At 30.9% G+C, this 18845-nt stretch overlaps 2 protein-coding genes across 3 annotated transcripts; both read left to right on the forward strand.

The window, feature by feature from the left end:
• The first annotated feature begins 82 nt into the window (after positions 1 to 82).
• Positions 83 to 5204, forward strand: LOC130976409 (proline-rich receptor-like protein kinase PERK8). 2 transcript variants are annotated; one of them, XM_057901274.1, is made up of 9 exons: positions 83 to 529; positions 954 to 2035; positions 2596 to 3006; positions 3485 to 3571; positions 3864 to 3934; positions 4056 to 4132; positions 4218 to 4365; positions 4485 to 4646; positions 4748 to 5204. In XM_057901274.1, the coding sequence occupies exons 2-9, from the start codon at positions 967 to 969 to the stop codon at positions 4988 to 4990; spliced, it is 2268 nt and encodes a 755-aa protein (XP_057757257.1). In that variant the 5' UTR covers positions 83 to 529; positions 954 to 966; the 3' UTR covers positions 4991 to 5204. The 2 variants fall into 2 exon arrangements, with proteins under 2 accessions (XP_057757257.1, XP_057757256.1); XM_057901273.1 differs by having other exon boundaries at positions 83 to 2035.
• Positions 5205 to 9108: 3904 nt separating this feature from the next.
• On the forward strand, positions 9109 to 12660 carry LOC130972903 (uncharacterized). Its single transcript, XM_057897241.1, has 9 exons — positions 9109 to 9351; positions 9459 to 9573; positions 9663 to 9760; positions 10172 to 10297; positions 10409 to 10529; positions 10616 to 10700; positions 11313 to 11426; positions 11544 to 11583; positions 11939 to 12660. Exons 1-9 carry the CDS (start codon positions 9184 to 9186, stop codon positions 12089 to 12091), a joined length of 1020 nt encoding a protein of 339 aa, XP_057753224.1. The 5' UTR covers positions 9109 to 9183; the 3' UTR covers positions 12092 to 12660.
• Positions 12661 to 18845: the final 6185 nt, after the last annotated feature.

An 18845-nucleotide genomic window follows, 5' to 3' on the forward strand; every position in this document is an offset into this window, starting at 1 on the left:
TTAAATTTGTGCTCTCAATAATTTTCATTTTAATTATTTTATTTTTTTACAGAACAAGACAGAAGCTTTTTCATTCCATTAGCCAGTGCATGTGCTTGTGAGTGAGTGGAGGAAGCAGAGAGAGACTGTGTCTTGTGTGAAGGGAGGGACTCCCCACTTTCTTCTCAAAGTCGTCTCCACGTTCTTATTTGTTGCTGTGTCTTCCACTGTTACCATATTCCGCAAATTAAGCTTCTTTTTTTTCTTTTTCTTTTCTCCTTTTTTTCCTTTTCCTGTTGAATTTTGAAAGCTATTGTGGAACTTCCAATACGTTTGAACTAGTCCTTCAAATACCCTTTATTCAGATTTTGGTAAAGTTTTCATCTTTGGTATATGGGTTGTGGCTTGTGCTAGTTTTGGAGATCTGGGTGTGCTGCATTTTGGACTCGAATTTGTGTTCTCAGGTTGTGGAAATTGCAAGTGATAAATCTGGGTCATAATGCTGCTGGGTGCTCCTTCATTTGTCTTCTGCTGCAAATAGAAGAAAAAGGTTTTTCTTTTTCCTTTTTTAAATTATTTCTGAGCTACCTTTCTCTTTTCCCATTGTGAATTTCGCTTTACCTTTAGTATTTGTCAGGTTCTGTAGCTTGCAAAAGTTGCAAAAGTTCCCAACTTTGATAAAAGTAGTTCATGGGTATTGACTTTTTGCTGCTAAGCTAAGCTTTTGTTTTTGGGAGTTGGGTCTTAGTGGTTGTTAGAAGTTTTGATTTTGGAAGAAAATTTGAGCATTTTGTGGTAGTAGAATAGTTGATGATGATCTGAAACCTGGAGTTGATGCTTGATCTGGAGTGTTGAATTTGATGGTTATGTGAAAAAGGATTGGAAATTTGTGAGTGTTATTGAAATTTGGATGATATTGATGGGAGTGTTATAGTAACATAGCACATTTTTGTTGTTGTTGTTGTTGAGGGTAGATTCATAGAAGATATGGCTTCAACCTCTCCTTCTCCAAATGCATCACCTTCTGCAATTCCACCAGAATCTTCTGCTAATCCACCACCACCATCACAACCATCTCCATCTTCTCCTTCTAAGCCAAATCAAACCTCTGATACCCCTGCACCTTCATCTCCTTCTACCCCTTCTTCAGCTTCACCTCCTTCCCCTTCAGTTCCTGTAACCTCTCCTCCTACCCCATCCCTTTCACCTCCACCATCATCTACTACACCTCCACCAACTCCATCCCCTCCTTCACCACCAGATTCTCCACCACCCTCAACACCAGCATCGCCTCCACCTTCAGTTGCATCCTCACCACCACCACCAGCTGCCACTGCTGCCCCTCCTCCTGCCAAGGCCTCGCCTTCGGTTCCAAGTTCGTCCCCGCCGCCTCCCATAGCCACTTCCCCTCCACCTCAACCCTCACAGGCACCTCCTAAATCAACTCCACCTCCTTCTCAACCAGTTTCACCATCTCCTTCACCTCCAGCCAATGTGCCAAGGCCAACACCATCCACCCCTACTCCGCCAAAGGGAAAGCCACCAGAGAGTTCTCGTCTGCCTCCTTCGCCTCCTTCACAACATGCATCCCCTCCATCTGTTTCTAAACCTGCTCCTTCCACTGATGCTCCCCCTCCATCAACATTGCCATCCACTCCTCCTGCACCTCCTTCTAAAGATGTCCCTGCTCCATCCACATTGCCATCAACTCCTCCTTCAGTCCCTTCGGCGTCTTCACCTCCATCATCTTTGTCTCGTCCCTCTAATAATGGAACAGCAGCTGGGGCTCCAGCTGAGTCCTTACCCTCTTTTCCAACTGAGAAACCCACTGCTAAACCAACTAATGACGGCACCGAGAATATAACCTCGAATACCCCATCTTCACATTCAAAAGGGTTAGGTTCTGGAGGAGCTGTGGCTATTGCCGTTATAGCTGGCTTTTTTGTTCTCAGCCTTCTTGTTATGGCTTTGTGGTTTTCAAAGAAAAAGAAGAAAGGAAAGGGACCAAAAGCTGGTTATACTTTGCCTTCACCATTTACCTCGTCTCACAATTCAGGTATTGCATTTTGCACTTCTATCCCTTAACTATATAAGCTTATTACATGTTGTTTGTTGTCAACCTTGATTGTTACATGTGCTCATAGCAGTGTTCTTCATGTGTACAAATATGTGACAAGTTCATGTGTTTGTGCTGTGCTCTTAGTAGTGTCCTTCGTGACTTCCTGTGTAGACATATTTGATGAATTCAGCTGATTATAAATTTGTGTTTGTAGGCAGCTTTATGAACTAGGTAATAATTGAAATGTGTAAAATTTTCATAGAATATACATAATTTTTAGTGTGTGTGTTGTGCTCTTAGCAGTGTCCTTCATGTGTACACAAATGTGTGACGAATTCAGCTTATTACAATGATTTTAAGTGTGATAATCAATTCTTGCTGGACTTTATTTTGTTCCAAAGAAGTTTGAATTTTAGTTGTATATATTATTTTTAAAGTGGTACTTTGTGAATGGAATATGTTCATAGGCAGCTTTATAAAGTAACTAATAATTGAATTGTGCAAAGTTTTGCTATAATATATACAATCTTTTAAGAAACATTGGTATTCTGTGCTAGGTACATTATTCCTGAGGCCACAATCACCAGCTAACTACTTAGGTAGTGGTTCTGGTAGTGATTTTGTGTATTCACCATCAGACCCAGGTGCTGTAAGTAGTTCAAGATCATGGTTCACATACGAAGAACTTATCCAAGCTACAGATGGGTTTTCTCCAAAAAATCTACTGGGAGAAGGTGGATTTGGTGCGGTCTACAAAGGTACGCTTTTTGATGGAAGAGTAGTGGCTGTGAAACAGCTTAAAGTTGGTGGCGGGCAAGGGGAACGCGAATTTAGAGCAGAAGTTGAGATTATTAGCCGTGTGCATCATCGCCATCTTGTTTCCCTGGTGGGCTACTGTATATCTGAGCATCAAAGATTGCTTGTCTATGACTATGTTGCTAACAACACACTTCATTACCATCTTCATGGTAAGTAAGATATCTCTGTGATTCAGAAATTCAAATAAGTAAGAAAATGTAATACTTATTAACAACTTATTACAAATTTACAACTTCAAAAGATATATTTTATATCCACTTTGGTTGAACCATGTGAAAATGTCATATATGAAGTCCATTCTTTAGCATGAAAAGTTAAAAACTAATCATACTGTGCTGCTCTCATTATTTATTTAAATATTTTGGGGGTGAACTCAAGAACTCTTGAAAAAAATTATGCATTATATATTTAATGATTGTGCAACTTGCAAGTAGATACACAAGATTCTTTCCCATATGTATTCATTAATATTTACGTTAATATTGCATTTGAGTTCTACTCCTCCAATCCAAAGTAGGTTTTCCTAAAAAGTTTCAGTAATGATGCAATTATAAGTTTATGTTTAACGGGTACCGTCCTATGTAAATTTTGATCTATAGCTTAATGAGTAATTTACAACTTTTACAGGTGAAAACAGACCAGTTTTGGATTGGCCTACCAGAGTCAAAGTTGGAGCTGGGGCTGCTCGAGGAATAGCTTACCTACATGAAGACTGTAAGTTTCTTCATTGTTTTTCCTTGTTTTCCATATTTATTCACTATCCACAGTAAACAGGATTTCTTTGTACTAGGGGTGTCTTTTAGATTTGGAGACATTCTTATAAAATATAAATATTTTTCTTATGACTAATTACATTGAAAGTTTTGAAGGACAAGATTGTATTCTTGTTCATTTTACATTTAGAGCTACTTGTGTTTTAGTTGTTGATCCTTTTTTTTTTTTTGCGGCATAATATTTTTTGTATCTTCATCCCTGTTTCTTACTTCAATTTTAATGAATTTATCAGGCCATCCACGCATCATTCATCGGGATATTAAGTCATCAAACATCCTGCTTGACAACAACTTCGAAGCTCAAGTAAGCCACTTTTGAACTCTTGCAACATAATTGGTCAGGGAATAAGCAAGTTTTCATGCTTCATTGCCAGCTTAAATCACATTTACAATCTGACACCTTTTTGGTATGATTTGGCCAACAGGTTTCAGACTTTGGACTTGCAAAATTGGCACTGGATTCAAATACACATGTTACTACCCGAGTGATGGGAACCTTTGGGTAGGTAGCATGCGTTTACGTGTAGCTTCATCAGTGATCTTTCATACCTTGTTGTTTAGGCCTCTTTCTGCTTATGGAATTGCAGGTACATGGCACCAGAGTATGCAACAAGCGGAAAATTGACTGAAAAGTCCGATGTATATTCCTTTGGTGTGGTGCTTTTGGAGCTAATTACCGGTCGGAAGCCTGTAGATGTCTCTCAGCCTATCGGTGACGAAAGCCTGGTTGAATGGGTACTTCCTATGTTAGAAACTTAGAATTAACATGGCTTTGCTTATCATTATAACACTTGAATTTATAGAAACCATAGATTCCGAGGTTTTATTTACTTACTAGGCCAATTTATTCCCAGGCTCGGCCTCTATTGATAGAAGCACTTGATAACGAGGACCTCAAAATCTTGGTGGATCCAAGACTGGAAAAGAACTACAACAGAGATGAAATGTTCCGGATGATTGAGGCTGCTGCAGCCTGTGTTCGTCACTCGGCAATAAAGAGGCCACGGATGAGTCAGGTAATTTGTTATCTTGTTTTCATAAAGCTCCTCAAGACTATACTTTTCTTAACTTCCAAGTTACTAACCCTGCATGCATCAATTCATGCATCACTTCCTAGGTGGTAAGAGCTTTAGATTCCTTAGACGAAAATTCCGATCTCAACAACGGAATCAGACCGGGGCAGAGTTCAGTCTTTGATTCTGCGCAACAATCCGCACAGATCAGAATGTTTAGAAGGATGGCTTTTGGTAGCCAAGATTACAGTTCCAGTTTCTTTAATGAGTCTCAAAGTAGCTGGATGAGTAGAGAGCAACATGACTCAGCAACCATGAATAGATCAGGACCTAGGAATATTATTTGAGATGATTATGATGATGATGGTAATTTGATGGTGGCCAGATCCTGTGTTATAACTCTTGTAAATCTCGAAAGTATCATTTTTTTAACCCTTTTTTGTTTCTTTTGCCAACATGATTTTGCTTGCTATGATGCCTTCTATTCTTTTATAATTTAGGTCATTTGTTACATAACTACTTGTATTTATAAGTTTTCAATGATTAATGATATAATATAATACCATGTATGATTTGTTGATCAATCTGCAACAAGAAAATGCATTATATTATACAGCTAGTTTAGATATCCATCACCTCATTATTTTATAAACCATGGATATTTTATATTTGGACTTTTATTTCAGATATTACACGCTTATCAATTCTAAACATATAAGATTCCGAAACACTTTAAATATATGGTTTATCTTTGTATCGATGCCAATTCTTTTTATCCTTTTGTGACAGTTTCAAAATGGATTTGCACCCGGAATAGGTTTTCAATTTTGCATTCTCATCTCTATGTAACAAATGCTTTTCTTGGGGTGCTTTTTTTTTCCGCAAAATCTTTTTTAGGTTAAGTTGGTCTTTTTTTTTTATTCTTTTATCTTGAATTTCTTGTATAAAAAACTAATTTTTATACATGTTTAGTGTAAAAGAGTTTTACAAAAAAATAATTGTACTACTAATTTTTAAATTCACTATTTAAAAGGTCATCTAAATACATGAATATGATTTTATAATTATGTAAACTCTTTTATATTTTAAATAACTATGTAAAATTCTAAGTTCTAAAATTATTTATCAGTGTATTAAAATTAAATAAAAAATACCTTATACAAAAAATTCACAATTTAGTCTGTATAGTTTATGTATGAGAAATACTATTTGTACACCAAAATTAGCCACTAATATATTTTTATATAAATACATGTGCAGTTTAATTTATTTTCAATGTGTATTTATATTTTAGCATGTATTTTATACTAGTGGCTAAATTGAGTGTACACATAGTATAATTCTTTGGTGGATTCTATGGTGTAGAAAGGAAATTGTTTCTACATGTGTAGAATGATAGGTGTCAATGTATTAGTAGTTTATGTTGATGGTTCTTGGATGGGAAAGAATTAATTAGAATATACAATTGTTGATTCATTGGACCCAAAAAAAAGAGTGTGTGTGACATTATATCTGTGTCATAGAGACAACTTATTAGGTTTTTTTTATTTTAATAAATTAAATAAATATTTTATTTATTAAAATAAATAATTTTAAAAATTATTATCATATAGACGAGATATATGTATTTATAAATATAAAAATATATTTTATAAAAATAATAAAAATATTAATAATTTAAATTAGACCAAACTCTTAAAAATAGAACATTTCAATTAATATGGAAGGTGGACGATCTTAACCGTACTACTTCCATCCACCGGCGTTTTTTATTAGAATTTACACTAAATCAATTCAAATAATAATAAAGCGGAATTCGAATCCCCAACACTTGCTTAAGCAAACTAGTGAGCTAACCACTAGACCAAGTTCATTAATTAGTTAGTTAAAACTGCCTATTTCTTCTATTATTTTCAAACTGCTCATCTTTTCTATTATTTGAAATTGTTTATCTTTCTTATTATTTGAAATATTCTACTTTTAAGAGTTTGATTTAATTTAAATTATTAATATTTTTTATTATTTTCAAAAATTATATTTTTATATTTACAAATACACATATCATGTTTACAGTAAGGAGATATATGAAAATTAAAAAAATACACATATCTCGATATGGATAAAATTATCTCGTTTACAGTATAAACAAGATAAGAGATGCTGATGTATTTTCCTAATAATTTTTAAAATTATTTATTTCAGAAAATAAAATATTTATTTAATTTATTAAAATAAAAATTTTCCACATATTATTTGATTTATTGTTAATAAATATGTGTATCACTAATCAAATTAGAATTAAGTCCATTAGATGAAAAAAAATTTGAAAAAAAAAATATTTTTGAATATTAACCAAAATATTTTTCATGGAATTTAAAAAAGAAAAAGATCTGGAGACTAACTTACTTTCACTCTTACATTATTACTATTAAAAACGAAAGAATGTATAATTTAAGTAATAGGTAATTACTATTCATTTGCCGTGGTTAACAAATTTAATTTGTTTTTATAATTATATGTCCTAAATATATTACTGATTATTTTTATATTTTTAATATTTTACATGTTTTAATTTAGAAATTGAATTGATAATTTACTATAATTAAAGGTATCCCATTTTTTTAGAAGAAAATATTTAACTTTGAACAAAAGGCTAAATTAAAAAGATATAAAATATTTTAGACAAAAATAAAATATTTTTTCAATTGTAATTGAATGAATCGAAAACATTAAGGACATTAAGGACATTAAGGACAAAAGTATATTTTATCCTATTATTAAATATTTAAAAATAAATAACAATTTACAATTGAAAAAATATGTTTTTGTCCATAATATTTGAACTAAGTTCTAATTTTATTCTTAATGTTTAAAATATTTTATTTTTATCTAAAACATTTTATATCGTTCTAATTTAGTCTTTTGTTCAAAGTTAAATATTTCTTCTAAAAAAATGGGATACCTTTAATAATAGTAAATTATCAATTTATAAATTAAAACATGTAAAATATTAAAAATATAAAAATAATTAGTAATATATTTAGGACATATAATTATAAAAACAAATTAAATTTGTTAACCACAGTAAATGAATAGTAATTACCTATTACTTAAATTATATATTCTTTCGTTTTTAATAGTAATAATTTTAAGAGTGAAAGTAAGTTAGTCTCCAAATCTTTTTCTTTTTTAAATTCTATGAAAAATATTTTGGTTAATATTAAAAAAGATATTATTTTTTTTCAAAATTTTTTTCATCTAATGGACTTAATTCTAATTTAATTAGTGATATACATATTATTAACAATAAATCAAATAATATGTGAGAATTTTTTATTTTAATAAATTAAATAAATATTTTATTTTCTGAAATAAATAATTTTAAAATTATTAGAAAAATACATCAGCATCTCTTATCTTGTTTATACTGTAAACGAGATAATTTTATCCGTATCGAGATATGTGTATTTTTCAATTTTCATATATTTCCTTACTGTAAACGAGATATATGTATTTGTAAATATAAAAATATAATTTTTGAAAATAATAAAAAATATTAATAATTTAAATTAAATCAAACTCTTAAAAATAGAATATTTCAAATAATAAGAAAGATAAGCAGTTTCAAAATAATAGAAGAAATAGGCAGTTTTAACTAACTAATTAATGAACTTGGTCTAGTGGTTAGCTCACTAGTTTGCTTAAGCAAGTGTTGGAGATTCGAATTCCGCCTTGTTATTATTTGAATTGATTTAGTGTAAATTCTAATAAAAAACGCCGGTGGATGGAAGTAGTACGGTTAAGATCGTCCACCTTCCATATTAATTGAAATGTTCTATTTTTAAGAGTTTTGGTCTAATTTAAATTATTAATATTTTTATTATTTTTATAAAATATATTTTTATATTTATAAATACATATATCTCGTCTACACGGTAATAATTTTTTAAATTATTTATTTTAATAAATAAAATATTTATTTAATTTATTAAAATAAAAAAACCTAATAAGTTGTCTCTATAACATATATATAATGTTACACACTCTCTTTTTTTGTGGGTCCAATGAATCAATAATTGTGTACTCTAATTAATTCTTCCCCATCCAAGAGCCATCAACATAAACTACTAATACATTGACACCTATCCTTCTACACATGTAGAAACAATTTCCTTTCTACACCATAGAATCCACCTAATTCTTTACGTATATACAGTATAATAAAGAAGAAAAAAGCAAAAGAAAAGAAAAATAACAAAAGGTAAGGGTTTATAAGTGTGACAAAAACAGAAAGAAAGAAAGAAGGTGAATGAGATGAGAATTGAGATGCGTTACTCAATTGCGAAATTCTTTGCATCCAATTAGCAAAGTATTAAGCTAAAACCCCCCTCATTTCTATTCGTCGTTTTAGTAAACAGGAATCAATCGATCCAATATCCCCAACGAAGTAAACGACACTAAATAGCTTCACTCACAACTCACCAAAACGACACCGCCACATAAAGCAGCAGAAGCAGGTATTTGCAGAGAGCAGAGCAAAATGGGAGATGAAGCTCAGAGAGCTAAGAGAGAGGCGGCGGCGTCGTACGACTACGACGGCGATTCTCGATGGGCCGATTATTGGGCCAACGTCCTCATCCCTCCCAACATGGCCTCCCGCCCTGACGTCATCAACCACTTCAAGCACAAATTCTACCAACGCTACATCGTAATCGCTTTCTTCTACTTTCTCAAAACGCTTTCTTCTGATTCTGTAAGCTAATCCAAACATGGACTTAACATTTTGGATTTTCAACTCTGTTTTGTGCTTCACAGGATCCCGATCTCGTCGTAGAGCCAATGTCTTCTACCAGTAGTTCGCGTTCTTCTTCAACCACCTCGTCTTCCACTACTTCATCCAACGCAGGCGTTCGTTCACGAAGTAATTCAGGTTCAGTTTCTCTCCTTTTGTTTTTCCTTTTTTTTTTAGTTTTTAGTTTTTGTTTTTTATTTTTTTTCTCTTTCTGTGTGCATGTTCAGGTAGATCTTCGGGTTCGGGAACATATGCGACGCAAGCTCCTAATGCAGCACCTTTGCGTTGGGATCGCCAAACCGTTCAGTTTTCTGTTAATGCTTGGGTAAACTCTTATTCCAGTAATAAACATGCTTCTTTCTCTTTTTATGCTTCATAGGGTTTTAGCTAAATGATCAGGTTTTAATTTGGTTAAATTGTGAAATTTTTTATTCCTATTGAGTATTGACTGAAGTTATGACTTATTAGTTAAGAGAAGGAAAGATGAGGTGGAGCTTAGAAAGTTTAGTTTAAGGTTTAGTAATATTGTTAAATGACTGAAAATGTTGATTTCGATTTTCTTACAAGTGGATGCCACTGCTGGCTATCTTTGTTTTTCTTAATGTTCAAAATCTTAATGCTGAGACCTTAGATTTTAAACATTAGGACAAGGATCTTTGTTGTATGAGGCATTTGAATTGCAGATTTGCTAAGTTTACTTATGTGCTGATGCTTTTATTTAATATCACGTGTATAGGTTTTTGTTGTGGCTGCCCTTTCACTCATTCCACTGGTGCCAGGACATCTTTCTAATAGGGCTTATCGACTTTCTTTTTTGGGTACCACATGCTCTTCTCTGTTTTCCTTGTACTCATTATATGGGGTAAGTTTGTTGTTATGATTTTAGAGATGATTATTTTGTATTTAGAGTTAATGTTATCTTTGGATTTGGGTCTCTGCTTTTGTTTTAATGTATTGCCTTATTCTATTGCAGAAACCAACAGCATGGAATTTGCAGGGATTGCAAATTTACTTTCAGACAATAATTGCAACAAAAGATTTTATAACCTTCGTCTACTGCCTTTCATTTGTTACTTCACATCTTTGCCTCAAACGTGAGTTTCCCTTGATTAATTACCCTGATTAGAATATTCAGTGTTTATTCTGTGTTTATTAATACTTTTCCCTAAATATGTTGCAGTTGCATTGATCCCTATCATTTGTCGGGCATTAGAACATGTTGCAAAGTTCCTTAGACGCAATTTCAGCCGCTCTACCTTGTACAGGTGAATAACTGTTTTAAAGTTTATGTTACTAATTTTAAAAAGAATATATTGCTAATAGATGTGCATTATTGTGGTAAACTTTAACGTAGGGTCTGTCTGGCCAAGTAGCTTATGTAAGTCCGTATGTGAAAGGATCTTATAAACAAGTTATTCTGTGTTTGTATTGATTGCTCAAATGTGATTTTGCAGCAGCTTGATATTTTAGCTTCTCTAGAAGTACTAAAATGACATTTTAGAAAGTAATTAGTGTTATGCAAACAAGCCTTAATACTGAAGAGTGGGGCTGGTTAGTATCTCCTACTTACTCAGTCATGGTGCCTTTTATGTGATGTCAAAATTTTAAGCTGTAGAGTCTAAAGTAATATGTGTAAGTGATCTGGGAGCATGAGCTGATAATTGTGCTTCACTGATTCCTGACATACTTTTAAATTTGAATGAACTGTTAACTACTTGTAGTCCACTGCTCAATTAAATGCACTAGGCTTACTTCTTCTATCTTGTTTCTATTTTGAACTTTAGTAGTTAGGATCTTGTTCATTTTAAAATTTTGATTTTAGATAACAATATAACATCAGTTTGACATCTTATTTTATTGCTTTTTCATTTGAGTAGGAAATACTTGGAAGAGCCATGTGTTTGGGTGGAATCAAACAATACTACCCTCAACATACTCGCATCACATGCTGAGATTGGTCTGGGATTCCTGCTGATCATCTCGCTGTTCTCGTTAGTTTTCTAAGCTTTTCCTTAATTATTTTTCCTGATTTTCCTCTGCTAAATGTTCCTTATCTGTGAAGACTAGTTTACTTTGTTTTTAACCCTTGTTTTGAACAACACATGCAGGTGGCAGCGCAATATAATACAGACATTTATGTACTGGCAGGTTTGTCTTATTTCTGTTTAAATCTCTGGACATACTGGGTTTTTTGTTTGAATAATGATGTTAAGTAGTGTTCTCTTTGTTCATGCATCAATTAGCACCCAAAAGGTAAGGTGGATAGTGGAATACATTTTTGCACAGAATCAAGATATTTCTTTTTCATCACTGTTTATATTGCAATATGGTAATGTTTTTTAGTTTATGAAACCCAAAAAGAATGGTTAATTGATTAGAAAGATGTAATTTTTGCAATCTTCTCCAACTTTTGCTAGCAAGTATTCTGCAGAACCCAGCCTGCAACACAATCAAATTAATAGAAAGTGTAATCGCTTTTATTTTGCTGTCTTGCTTCCTGTAGCTTTTGAAGCTCATGTATCAAGCTCCTGTTACCTCTGCTTATCATCGGAATGTATGGGCTACAATTGGTAGGACGTTTATCCCGATTATCCACCGCTATGCACCATTCCTGGATGGTCCAATCTCCGCAGTCCAAAGGTGGTGGTTCAGGTAGATCCTCGGGAAACTGGAAGATTCAAAGACAATAATATTATTTGGAAATTTCGTAGAAACACCTTATACAAGTGACTTCATATGAAGGCCCAAGTAGCCATTTTGACATCTAAAATCTTGAAACAGAAAGTGATTTCATATGAAAGATCAAAGTAGGCATTTTGGTCACAGTAAGTAATAGAGAACTGGAAATAGTTCTTACGGGTTGAATAAGGGTCTAACACTGAATGACCAATTTCATTTGCATTAGTGCTTGGTTTAATGATTTAATCTATACAGTTCTTCTATGATGGTGATCACATTATTGTATTTGTTTTTTCATGAGAAATAGGAAGGATAAGTGGTTACAATTGAAGTTGCAACTTTGGTAAATTAGTTGAAGCTGAGGCTCAATGCCAGTCTTAGTCTTATTCGCGTGTGTTTGCTACAAATCGCTGTTGATTGGAAATTTTTCTTCTTTACAATTTGTATTTATGTGTCAGATATAATCACCTCATCAGCTTAGTTTTTGTATCGTGAAAATTTTTCCCTCCAACAGAAAGACTTATGCCTACTTGAAAATGAGTATGGATCAACACTTGTATATTATTTGGACTTTAGAGAATAGAGATCAATATCTTAAAATAGGATTATTCATCACCCTTCCTACCTATGTCTATTAATTGATAAGTTGTAATCTTTATCAATTAAATCCCCAAAATATTTTCTGAAGCCAAATTAATCACAAGAAGGGTGAAACAATTATTATTGTTTATTTCACAATAGTTACCAATCCTCCTCCATACTTTATTTTTTCAATCCATTTTATCACTCTTGAAATTTGAATGGTTCAAATCCTTAGTTCTTACGTTCCTTTGTTTTATTTTATTTTTCGGCAAGAGATTTGCCTGCTTCTACTGACATCTGGATAGTGTAGACAATTTCAACCATTAACAAAAAATAAATAAGATAAAACGTTAAAATTAACAATTAATTGTGTTGTTAGTCCAACGTCAAGAAGCCAAATTGTCTGTTAGTATATAAGGTCATCATTATTCTTTTCCCATTCTACATCATAGTTACGAATTGACCTGTTTTATAGTAAGATGCTCACATACATTTCAAATAAAATTGCACAATTGAATACAACATGAGAAAAATTGAAATAATTTGTACATGGGTTGAATAAGGATGGTGTAACAGTGATTAAGATTTCGTTTTGGAGTACTGCTTGGTTTAATCTGCATTTTCTTTATTCATGGTAGTGAACTGATCACGCGCATAAATATGTATATAGTCAAATATCCTCCTGACCAAGTCCTTTTGTAAATTACTTAGCATGTGTTTATTTAAAAGATAAGACTTTGACAATACATATTTGGCAGTAAGATATTATAAATTTTGTTATAATGTTAATTAAAAAAGCTGTTGTTTGTGTCTATAAATACAGAGATACGAAGGCATAGATGTATGCAGTAGTAATTTAATTTGGCGATGACCATGAAGAAGGGTACTATTGTTGTTATTACATTCTTTCTTTTGGTTTGTGTTATGTTTCTTCCCACCTCAACTTTTGGTCGACCTGGACCACCCAATGGTAAGTAAGCACACTACTGCTACCGAGTTTGAATATCAAATTACTTATTTCAAAAGTTTAAATTTTAGAAGATCGATAAGAACAAATTATAGATTTATAAGAGAAACTATACCAACTCTAACAATAGTATTAATATCTAAATGATAATTATTATTAATTTATTATTATGTTGTGCAGGAGGAAGCACACCATCTCCGATTGCTGGATGCGGCCCTTATACAAGTAACTGTGTTGGTCCTGGTCACACACCACTGAAACCCGGTGGTCCCGGAGGTCCCGGTGTGTCCAAAACAAAAACATAATTTGCCAATGACCACAAAATTCCATAAATAAATATATTCTCTTATTGGTGTGTATATGTTTGTACCTTTTTAATTTTTGTGGATTACGGTTTATGATTTACGGTTTATTGTTATCAATTTCCGGAATGTATTTCTTTAAAATCCTAAAGTGTACCTTGGCTGAGATCCTATACATATTTTCTAGCTAGTTTAGGAGGTGAAAAAATAATTAAACGTGTGCCTTTGTAAACTCATCCTAATAAACAAAAACATACAGCTTCATTATTATTATTATTATTATTATTATTATTATTATTATTATTATTATTATTATTATTATTAATTTGATTTTATCATGATATCATAACTTCAATGATAACCTAAAAGTTTATAATTTGATTCTTGGTGACTCAACTCTAGAAGAAAGAATTTCATAAGACAAATAAAAAGTTAAGACATCGTAATTGATTCATGATTTATTCATGGCCTTTATCTTGAAAGTCAGTGTAAACCAGCCTTTTAAAAGCGGGTCATAGTAATGATTTTCACTCCTTCACTAAAAATTAGAAAAAGAATTAAAAACAAAAACAGGACTTATTTTAAAAATAATTTATAAATAAATTATTTTGTATTTAATTTTTTATTCACAAAACTACTTATTTTAAAAGAAACTTTTTATTATAATTTTTTTAACTTTTTTTTAAATGCTTTAAATAATTTTTTGAAAAGTTGTAAATTAATTTTAAAAATTATATTACATATTAATATTATAACTTTTGATGAGGTAAAAGTAAAAAAAAATCAGTTATGGACAATTCAATCACTAATGCTGTCACTTCTCCATGCATATGTGTTGTAATTTACTAATTTCAAATTCAAATATATACAAAACTAAGACTGTAACTTTAATTTGAAGTTTTTTTGTTGTCATGAATTTGGAGTTTTAATTAGTGTTTGTCAAATTAAAGGCCTTTTATTGGTTTTAATATGAGCCCAAAAGAAAAACTATAATCTTGGCCCAAACTATTTGGTGTTTGAGCTTTGTGAGTGGTTTGTAATTTGTATGATGTTTCGTTGAGTAGTTATATGTTGATTGGGCAAGACATGTTTATATATAGAGTTGATAGATGTTGAGTTAAAGTATAGTCTTTGACTTTGTCATTTTTGTCAGTGACAGTACACTAAAGTATCAGAATTGCTTAACAGACAAACAAAAAAAATAAAAATTGATTAATAATTAAATCAAGATTGATTGGTAATTAGTTGTGGTTAGTTTCACCTAGTGTGCCCTTGGTATTAATAATATATCGTTATGTGAGTGAGCTATGTATATTTATAATAAAGGCACCACTCACATAAAGTTGCCAAAAACAACTTTTTTTAAAGATGTCTACGTGGCAAAATCTAAGCCATATATTCTAAAACCACATTTCTAACTACATAATACTTAAAAATCGTAGCCCTTTACAAGAAAAGCGTCACCTAATAGAAAAAAGTAAATTAGAATATTTAAGAGAAGAAATAATTAAGTTATCAAAATTAATAGATAAAAAATTAATGATTTTAACTAATGTCAATTGTAATGATACCGAATTCTTAAAATCAATACAAAATGATTTTTCTCAAAATCTTTATTTTACTATAAGTTTTATTGAAGGTCTTCAAAAACCTGAAAAAACTTATTTTTCATATGAAATTTCTAAAAAATGTTACCATGAAAATGATTCCCCACATCTTTATCATACTTTTAACCCACAACTAAATTCTATAGTAGATATGCTTGAAGAAATATTAGTATCCATAAAATTTCAAAGAAATAAAGAAAAAGAGAATCCCAAAGAAGAAAAATTTCAAAATATAATTAACATAACAGATTTAAAAGTAAAACCACCATTGAAATTATGAATATTGAAGAAAAATTAGAAGAAGTTACAATGCTTTTCAAACAATTAAAAATGGCTCAAGAAAATAATATTATGGAACATGGATTTCAAATAGAAGAAGAATTAGTAAATTCCGAAAATATAGAAAATGAAGAACACATCCTAGATTATTCAAGTGACGAAGAACCAGCAATTCCAATTCAAGTAAAAAATGAAACTGGAACATCTAAGGATAATCAATCTCAATTTAAATGGGAAACAGGTTTTGATAATTATGCTTTTAAAAAAGGATTTATAAATAAAGATTCAAAATATACAAAAATACCATCAAAATACGTTCCTAAAATCCAGGAAATGGAAGGAGAAAGAATGCTTGACTTAGACTGTAAAAAGAATGAAAAAAAAATTTTCGAAAATTGGTTAAATTCCTTTTTATTAGAAGCCTTTACTAATCCAAAATTTAGTGAATTGTCTGGAAGAGATATTTGGAATTATATAGGATTTCATACTAAAGGAACTATAAGAGATTATATGACATCAATAGAAAACCAAATAATAGAAGAATTAGCAACAAAAACAACAGCTTATGATAAGATATTATATATAATGATGATTCTATATAAAGAATTTTTTGAAAAAAATATTATAGATCATAGACAAGAAGTCTATAATAAAGAATATCAAGAAGCAAAAAACTATTTAACTAATATTCAGATATATGATCTATGTAATGTGGAGTCTTATATATGTGAATATAGAATACATTATTACAAATTAAAAGAAGAAGATAAAAATCATTATCTTAGTATGTATATAACAAAACTTCCATATCCTGCTAATGAATTTATAATGGGAAGATTTATAAGAGAAATAAATAGAGGGACAATTGAAAATAATTTTGGTGGAGCAACCTCTGCAATAAGAGAGGAAATAAAAGAACGTTGTATGCAAGAAGCAACTCAAAAAAGATTTGCAAATATAATTAGAATTTGCTGTCAGGATAATGAAGAGATACCCCAAAAATATGGGCTTAATAAAAATTTTCAAAGAAAAAGAAAATACCAATTTAGAAAAGGAAAATACTATCCAAACTGGAGAAAAAAGAGGTATTTTAGAAAAAGAAATAACAATAAAAATAAAAGACAAAAAAGTGACTATTGCCCGAATAAAAAAGAAAACTGTAAGTGTTGGTATTGCCAAGAAGAAGGACACTATGCAAATGAATGTCCGAAAAAGAAGGATAAAAAAGATCTTACTAAACAAATAGAAATTGCTAAGTCTTGTTTCATGGAACCTTTAGAGGAATCTGATGATAACTTAGACTATATTTTTGAATATGTCTCAGAAACAGACTCAGAGACTGAGTAATAATGCCACATTTATTACTATAAAAATAACAGAAAAGTTTATAAATGCTTTTATAGATTCTGGAGCAACACAATGCTTTGCTAGTTCAAATATAAAACTTGATTGGAAAAAATTAAAGAAACCATTAAGAGTTAGAATAGCTGACAAATCAATACATAAAATTGACCAAAAAGCAGAGATGGCTGAAATTTTTATTCAAAATTATAGGTTCATTATTCCATCTATATATATGTTAGATTCCGGGATGGATTTTATCATAGGAAATAACTTTTTAAAGCTATATCATCCATTCATTCAAGAATTAACATATATAGTTTTAAAAACTCCACACGATTCTTCAATAAATCAAAAATCAAAACGTATAAAAATACCAACTACTACTATAGATAAGATCTTAAAATTTAAAATATTTTCTATATTAGAAACATGTTATTTAAATTTATACTTTCAGATAAACATTCCCAAAAATAATCTTGAAATAAAGATAGAAGAACTTTTGGATGAAATTTGTGCCGAAAATCCTTTAGATATTAAAAATACAAATAACGAATTAGTAAGCATTAAATTAAAAGATCCTACAAAAGAGATAAATGTTTCAAATAAAATTCCTTATTCCGCAAGAGATAGAGAAAAGTTCTCATTAGAATGTAGAGATCTTTTGGAAAAAGGAATTATAAGATTAAGTAAAAGTCCTCATGCGGCTCCAGCCTTTTATGTCGAAAACAATAATGAAATTAAAAGGGGAAAACGAAGAATGGTTATTAACTATAAGAAGATGAATGAAGCAACTATTGGTGATGCTCATAAACTTCCAAGAAAAGACTCTATTTTAGAAAAAATCAAAGGAGCAACTTGGTTTTCATCTCTTGATGCAAAATCAGGATATTGACAACTTCGTTTAGACGAAGAAACAAAGAAATTAACTGCTTTTACTTGCCCAACAAAAGAATCAACAAGTGTGTTGCTTTATGAATGGAATGTATTACCATTCGGATTAAAACAAGCCCCAGGTATTTATCAAAGATTTATGGAAGAAAATCTAAAAGAGTTAAATGAATTTGTTTTAGTATACATTGATGATATACTAATTTTTACAAAACAGGATAAAGAAGATCATCTTCAAAAATTATTAATAGTTTTAGAAAGATATAAAGAAAAAGGATTAGTTCTTAGTAAAAAGAAAGCAAGAATAGCAAAACAAGAAATAGAGTTTCTTGGATTAATTCTATCCACTCAAGGAAAGCTAAAACTTCAACCAAATGTTTTAGAAAAGGTAAATTTATTTCCTAATAAAATAGAAGATAGAAAACAATTACAAAGATTTTTAGGGTGTATAAATTATATTTCTGATCAGGGATTTTTAAAGAATATAACAGAATACACTAAAAGCTTATTTCCAAAAATAAGTACTAAAAAAGTATGGAAATGGGATGAAAAAGATAGTATACAAATTCAAAGAATTAAAGAATTATGTGAAAAACTTCCAGAACTTTATATTCCAGAAGAAAATGACTACTTAATAGTAGAAACAGATGCTTCAGACATAATCTGGTCAGGATTTCTAAAAGCTAAGAAAGCTATAAAAAGTTTGGAACAAGAAAAAGAATCACTAGATTCTAAATATCCCCCAAAGGAATTACTTTGCAG

The sequence above is a fragment of the Arachis stenosperma genome, chromosome 4, assembly GCF_014773155.1.
Source record: "Arachis stenosperma cultivar V10309 chromosome 4, arast.V10309.gnm1.PFL2, whole genome shotgun sequence".
Classification (NCBI taxonomy): Eukaryota; Viridiplantae; Streptophyta; class Magnoliopsida; order Fabales; family Fabaceae; genus Arachis; species Arachis stenosperma.